The sequence below is a fragment of the Prunus mume genome, linkage group LG1, assembly GCF_029339155.1.
Source record: "Prunus mume cultivar Tortuosa linkage group LG1, ASM2933915v1, whole genome shotgun sequence".
NCBI lineage: Eukaryota > Viridiplantae > Streptophyta > Magnoliopsida > Rosales > Rosaceae > Prunus > Prunus mume.
This window is the reverse complement of record NC_142698.1, coordinates 27809346-27816726: the sequence shown is the minus strand read 5'-3', so window position 1 is coordinate 27816726 and position 7381 is coordinate 27809346. Positions and strand designations below refer to the sequence as shown.

The 7381-nt window shown below is 35.2% G+C and overlaps 1 protein-coding gene across 1 annotated transcript; it reads left to right on the top strand.

Moving 5' to 3' along the window:
* The first annotated feature begins 2953 nt into the window (after positions 1-2953).
* On the top strand, positions 2954-7120 carry LOG1 (Putative lysine decarboxylase family protein). The gene is made up of 7 exons (XM_008227702.3): positions 2954-3150; positions 3755-3852; positions 3972-4002; positions 4697-4796; positions 6235-6305; positions 6640-6783; positions 6924-7120. The coding sequence occupies exons 1-7, from the start codon at positions 3037-3039 to the stop codon at positions 7014-7016; spliced, it is 651 nt and encodes a 216-aa protein (XP_008225924.1). The 5' UTR covers positions 2954-3036; the 3' UTR covers positions 7017-7120.
* The last annotated feature ends 261 nt before the right edge of the window (positions 7121-7381 follow it).

Below are 7381 nucleotides of genomic sequence, written 5' to 3'. Positions count from 1 at the left end.
TAGAGAATCTGAAGAAAGTCATATAAAAGTCGAGAGAAGCTGCTATTGGGAAAAAGAAGGTAATAAACGGAGAGGTCGGGCGTTGGTAGGACTAAAAATATCTTTCTACCCCTGCAAGTGCATCCCAACTTTTCAGAGACAAAACTGCACCAAACTTATGCGTATGTTTGAAATGAAAAGAGACGCGAGGCGCTGAGGTTTAGGGTTTGGGATATGAACTAATGAAGCTAGTCACACATCCACTAATAAAAACACAAACGAAGCGGGGGTTTGTTCACACACACTGCTAAGATGTCATATAAATTCGAACCTGAGACTGCAAATCAAGACACTTTTCTTTTAGGTTAGGCCCCGTTGACCCTTATCTTTACTTTAATGTTCTTAACAAACAATTTATTTATGGTTTTAAAAAAAGGTTATCTAAACTCAAGTGACACTCCTTCGGACACCCAAAAAAAAACTGTAAGACACTCAAGTTTTTCTTTCTTTTTTGTCAGTAACAAACCAATTTTATTATTTGTAGATTTAGTCAATTCATTTCATAGGATTAGAATGCAATTCCGTGCACTTAATTTGAGTGTGGACCAGCCGACTCTAAGGAAATGGAGAATAATTGTAGTAGACCAGAGAGTAGCTTCCAATAATGGTGTGGATGAACTAGAAAAAGGATCCATATCCAATCAAATGTACGTACATGTTCTGTTAATTACTGATCAAACAAACCTCCTCCTAATCAAATTAGTGAATAAATTATTGACAACTTGAGGTGGGAAAAGAAGATGTTTATATAATATTACAACAAAGATTAGTTTAAGGGCAAAGGGTACAGTTCCAATAATCCAGGCAATGAAATATCACAAATAAATAAATAAAAAGCCACAAAAGTTACTGAGCTATTGGCACATATTTAAGTCGTTAAAAGGGGAAAAATCCTTCAAGTTTTAGAGTGGAGGAAGCAAAGAATTTTGGTAGGCCAAGGGGGTTGGGAGTAAGACAGCATGGTTTGGTCGAGATGAGAATGAGAATGTGGGCAAATATGGAGGGATGTTGTTCCTTTTTGTATGTAACAAATATAAATGTTTCCTACGCATACAACAGCTTTGTCTAGGAAACGAGGGTGGTTCAGGGTACATCTAAGATGGGGTCATGGCTTCCCTCATGTGATCAACATGCACATACACACCTTATATATATATATATATATATATATATATATATATATATATCTATATTTATATAATGATTTATGCTAGTCATTTAGCATGCGAGCTTATACTTGTATAGGTTATACATATACTAAGGTGACATAAGGTTTTGAATTTAAGATTATTGGTCTACGAGCAAGTCAAGACCATTTTCACTTAAGTTAGACCCCGTTGGCAATTGAAAGTGCTTCAGTTTTCAGTTGTTTTAGCACTCCTTTCTCATTCATCAATTTTACATCACCACACATACATTGCACTTCAATTACTAAAAGTCGATATTTGAGGGCTCCCGACTTGGACCTGATCGCTTGAATCTTGCGTTCGGCTGCAGACCCAGTCCGAGCCGAAGTTAGAAAGGGGAGGGAGGAACCTCACATACACATGTACCATAGGGACTTGGTCATTTATTTGATTATCCACATTTTCATTTAAGTTTTATCAAACAAACTGCATTTTTGTGTGTGTGCACATGTTAGATTACCAAACAACTTCTAATCTAGATGATTTTTTCTTTTTGCGAAGATAACCCTTGAAGGATAACCAAAAATATAAATAGTTCCGATTATTGAAATACATTGTTGGATAGTCTAAAAGGAATATGGCACTTTCTCACAAGGACATTCTTAAGATAAAAAAAAACTCTCTATATATATGCGCTTAATTCACAAGGATAATAGTGTGGCTGATGAATGTGTATGGTGTGTCAAGTAGTTTTGGACTAAATTGTACAACCACTGGAATTGGATCTACATTACTTGTTTTTATAATTATATTCCTTTATACATTTTTAAATAGAAAATATGGTAAATATATTTTTATACATATATATATATATAATTTATTACATTTATATAAATTTATAGTTGGCCTCCAGTTCACCAAAAAAGAAACAGAAAAAGGCTTCGGCCCCAGTTTACACCCAAAAAAATTGTTATTCTGAAATAAAAGCAATTTTTTTTTAACCCCAATACGTTTTATAACGTTCTTGCAGTGCGGTGTCTATTAACTTGGGGTGAAAATTTTGATAATGCCACGATATTGCGACACAAAATTAGTATGAAATATTGGCATGACACCATGTTTTGTGTCATGTTTGAAGTAAAACATTGACTGCAAATGAGTACAAATTTGACATGAATTTGCACGAACTTGACATAAATAACTAAGTAATAAGTAATGAGAAACTAAACTGCAAAAATAATAATAAAGCAAACATTTTATTCATGTCGAGTGTAACATAGGGAGTTCATCTATAACATTTGGTCTCAAAAATGAAACATTCAAAATGCCAACAGTTAATGAAAATATTAAAAAGTGTGACTGAATGAGAACGTGGGTCTTATTTTCATGAGACACAAGCAAACTAATTATTTCTTCCCTAATAGTGAATTGGAAGAAGAAAAAAAATCAATTAATACAAACTCATGCATATGCCAAGGGGCTAATATATATATATTTTTGGTCGGTAAGGGGCTAATTTCTTAATAAACGTCTTCAGAAAAAGAAAAAGTACATATTATTAATATTTTTTCACCACATCACATATATTAAAATTCGCAGGAAAACAGAGAGTCTCAAGTCTAATTCTGATTGGTGGGTAAAGATAGATTGGATACAACTCGGTGATAAAATGCGCCTCTCTCTCTTTCTGTGTGGTCCGTAAAGTGTACATGGACTATTCAGTATGGAACTGCGCGTGCTAAAATACGCCTACATGGTGTATCGTTATATATATGTGCAAACGCAGCCCCATTAAACCACACCACACCTCTTCCCAACTGTGAAGCTGTTAGAGAGAGAGAGAGAGAGAGAGAGAGAGAGAGAGAATAATATGGAGAAGGAAATGAAGCAATCCAAATTCAAGAGAATTTGTGTGTTCTGTGGAAGTAGCCCAGGAAAGAAAAGCAGTTATAAGGAGGCAGCTATTGAGCTTGGAGAAGAATTGGTAATACTATTTATACTAATAATACCTCTGTTTATTTGAAGTTTGGCTTTTTTTTTTGTGTTTTTTTACTTTTTCTACTTCTTCTTTGAGTTTCCAAGTTGGGTTTTTTTATGGAACTGGTTATTTGTCATTTGTTTTTGCATGAACTGTTGTGAGTTGTAGGTTTTTAAGCCAAAACCAGTTGAGAATTTTGTGTTTGATTTTATGTTCCAGTGAATTTGCAAAATGAGTTGTGGGTTATCTAGCTGAACTTCAACTAGGTTGATCGTCATTGTTGTTCTATATAAATATATGTATGTATCATTGGTTTATATTTTCAAATGCTCAATTTCAAGCCTCTGCTTCATATCTGCTCTGTCTCCAAAACCCCTGCATATGATTTTCTCTGTCTCTAATATCCATATGTGTATATATATATATATATATATATATATACGTAAAGAAGGTTTTGAATCAACAATGAAATCATTTCATCCTTCCTCCCACTTTCATGGAACAACCAAATGTAGTTTAATGGATGAATCTCTCTCTCTTTCTCTCAAATGGATTCCTGTTGGAAATATTTCCCTTTACTGAGTATTCTTTGTTGTCTGGTTTGTAAAAGGTTTCAAAGAACATTGATTTGGTTTATGGAGGAGGGAGTGTTGGCTTGATGGGGTTGATTTCCCAAGCTGTTTATGATGGTGGTAGACATGTCATTGGGTGAGTATCTCAATTCCTCCTTACTTCTCTCCTTGCCTTTCTTCATTGATATTATTATTGACTTTGGCTTTCATCCCAAGTCTCTCAAGCTGATTTTTGTCATGTTATTGTCTCTGCAGAGTTATCCCCAAGACACTCATGCCTAGAGAGGTATGTTCTCTGTTTATGTTAAATTGTTCCAAGAATTTTCCATGTGACATCAAAAACTGAAAATGACCATACAATACAACTAGGGAGAGAAGGACACAGAAAGAGAGAGAGAGAGAGAGCATTATCTACTTCTTTTTCCCTTTCTTTTAGATATGGAGTACTTTATTCATCTTGTTTGTGGTGGCCACATTTACATGAATGATGAATTTCTACCTTATCTTTGTTATCTTAAAATTCTGGGTTTTCTCACATGTCTCTTTAAAGATTCAAGATTCAAGTAGCTGGGCTCTCTGGCTTCACATTTGATTGGTCCCCCAAATTTTCAGCTTTCACATGTGGAACTGTTTGAATTCATCGCTAAATCCACATGGCCAGTCTAGGTCCTTCAACATTTTTGTCCTTCTCTACTAGCTTTATACACCCACTAGTAGTAACTCAGATTCTCATGAAACAAAAAATATCAACCTTTTATGCCAGTAATTTCTTGTATCTTCCTCCTCTTTCTTTTTGCCTGCCCCTGGTGTGAGTTTGGATTGAGCCCACCACTGTGTACCCCTCATTATTGTTTCTCTGTACCCAACACTATGAAAAATCTCTCTCTCTCTCTCTCTCTCTCTCTCTCTCTCAGTTGCTGTCTGTTTGTGCTTTTTTTCTGCCTTTGGTACCAATTTGTGTTTATTGGATGCGTTTTCAGATAACTGGAGAAACAGTGGGGGAAGTGAAGGCAGTAGCAGACATGCACCAAAGGAAGGCAGAGATGGCTAAGCACTCAGATGCCTTTATTGCCCTACCTGGTTGGTACAAAACTTGGCATATATTACTTCATACTAAACACACACCTTAACACACTAATTTCAATTGGGAACAACATGACATGTATGATTTACTCAAAGTGCACTCACATTAAAGAAATTATTTCCCTCCCAGAGTCAACTGAGTTGACATGGCCCATATTGTAAGGCATACATATACACACCAAGCTAAAAAGAGCCTTTGAAAATATGTAAATCCTACTAAAATTTTTGCTAAAGAATATTCCCCATGTCAAGATATATATTGTCAAATCCCTGTTAAGGGTCCCCCACACACACACTCATACATATCCACTTGTCTCATTTGCTTTCTGTGCAGTTCCAAATAACTGGGTTTACGTCTATCGCGTTTCACACGAGCATTTCTCCTTGTTTAAGTCTTTAATATGGAAGTTGGTTTTGAAATTATATTTTTCAATTAAAAAAATGTTTCATCCTAACCTTCTTCTCTCTCTTCCTCAACAAAGTCAATAAAAGATGAAGGTGACAGACAGTAGTGGGATTTAGCAGGAATATACAAGACTGTATAGTCTAGGCTTATTAGAAAGCTGCAAAGGTACTGTTATGCATGTGTCATGTCAACGCTGGAAAGCTGCTTGGCCTTGTCAACCACATTCCTGGAGGGATTTAGATTTGGCCAAAAACATTTGCCTCCCCAGCCCTTCCTTATATAAGCATCTTTCTACTACTTTTTACAAATGATTTCTAAAAAGAAAATTTCTCTCTTCACTTTGGTATATTTTATTTATTCCCAAGCATATAGCATTTAGAATGCGTGACTATAACTTTTGTGATAGTTCGTTTCTGTTTCTTCTTTTGCTTTATGTAAAAGATGAGACAACGAGAGTCGAATTCTTACGTTGAGTGTGACATTGTTGAAATGTTTTACTACACCTAATATCTATGCCTAAGAATCTGACACTTATAGTCGGAAAGTAGCCATTCAAACCCTATTAATAACCCTCGTTAATTTCTGATTTATCATCACCCTATTGTACCAAAAACTAGACATCCTAAGGAGCTCTCGCTTTCTGTGGTTTGTACTAGCAGTTCTGTCCCACTCCCACCCATTCACTAAAATAAAAAAAATAAAAAAAAGAAGAAGAAGAAAATGACACTTTTACCAAAATGGTCCTTTGATAAGCCAGCCGTGGACCTACAAGTTTTCCTTCTTTTATTTTATTATTTTAATTTTATTTTATTTTGTGGGCCTAACTTTGGGCCTGAAGTTTCAGTTCAAGTGGGTTCAGGCTTGGACAGTCATCTTGGGTCAGCCCATTTCCTTTAAAGGAAGAAGAAATTAGCCAATTTTGCCTTTCACCTTGGACTATGAAAGCTTGACTATTGCCAGTAGAATATCTGATTCTATTTTTTAATTTTTTATAATTATTATTAATTTTAATTTTTTTATATGTTGAAGGTGGTTATGGGACTCTTGAAGAACTTCTTGAAGTGATCACATGGGCCCAGCTGGGAATCCATGATAAGCCTGTAAGCACTATGTCTATCCAATTTGATGAGTCCCGTTTGGTGGGTCAGTCTAAGACATCACCTAACTGAGTTTTGAACTTGACATCGTGTCCCATAGAGTCTCGCGAGTCACCACTAGAAATGAGAAAGTGGGAAAGGAATCCAATTTGATGAGTCGAATCCGACCTTTTATTGAGAGCATCAAACATGGAGGGAGACATCGCACTAGTTCAATCGAATTAGAATAGCAATAGTAATGTCTTGTGACTACCAAACGACATCGCGATAGGATAATCAAACAAAAATGTGGAATATTATTGAACAAAAATGTCCTTTTTTTCTTCTTCTTGTGCAGGTGGGATTGTTGAATGTGGACGGGTTCTATAACTCGTTGTTGTCGTTTATTGACAAGGCTGTTGAAGAAGGTTTCATTAGTCCAACCGCGCGACACATAATTGTTTCTGCCCCTACTGCTAAGGAGCTAGTGAAGAAAATGGAGGTACAAAATTTTAAAAAATTTCTTCCAACTTTCTATTTTGTCTGTTTGTAAATTGTTAATATTAATTTAAGAAAAATTATTTGGTCTACTGTATTTGACTAAACTTGGTCCTGCGTAAATTTATTTTTTATTTTTTTTAGGAATATTTCCCACGCCATGAAAGAGTTGCTTCAAAGCTAAGCTGGGAAATTGAACAGCTAAGCTACCCCACAATATGTGACATTTCAAGATGAGCAAATTAAGACCTGGGCAGACAGAGACTGGCCAGCTACCTCTTCTTTGTTGAAAGGAAACTAATTTTAGATTACTGAAACCTTTCCCCAAACTGGGAATTCCATTTTTCTGTAATTTCCCTGTTTTGTTAGTGTAAACTGCAAAAAAATGAAAAAAAAAATTAATTGACCTCAACAAGTTATGTAGCTTGATTAATTACAACTGTCTTCAATTTGGAATTTGGTTTTTAGTTATAATGTTCAATCTATGCTGAAATGATTTGTGTAATGATATTGTAAAGTTCTTTTCTTTTTCATCGCTTTTTGGGAACTTCTGTAAATTCATATCATATGTCGTTTGACTATGTTGATATTTTCTTAAAAAG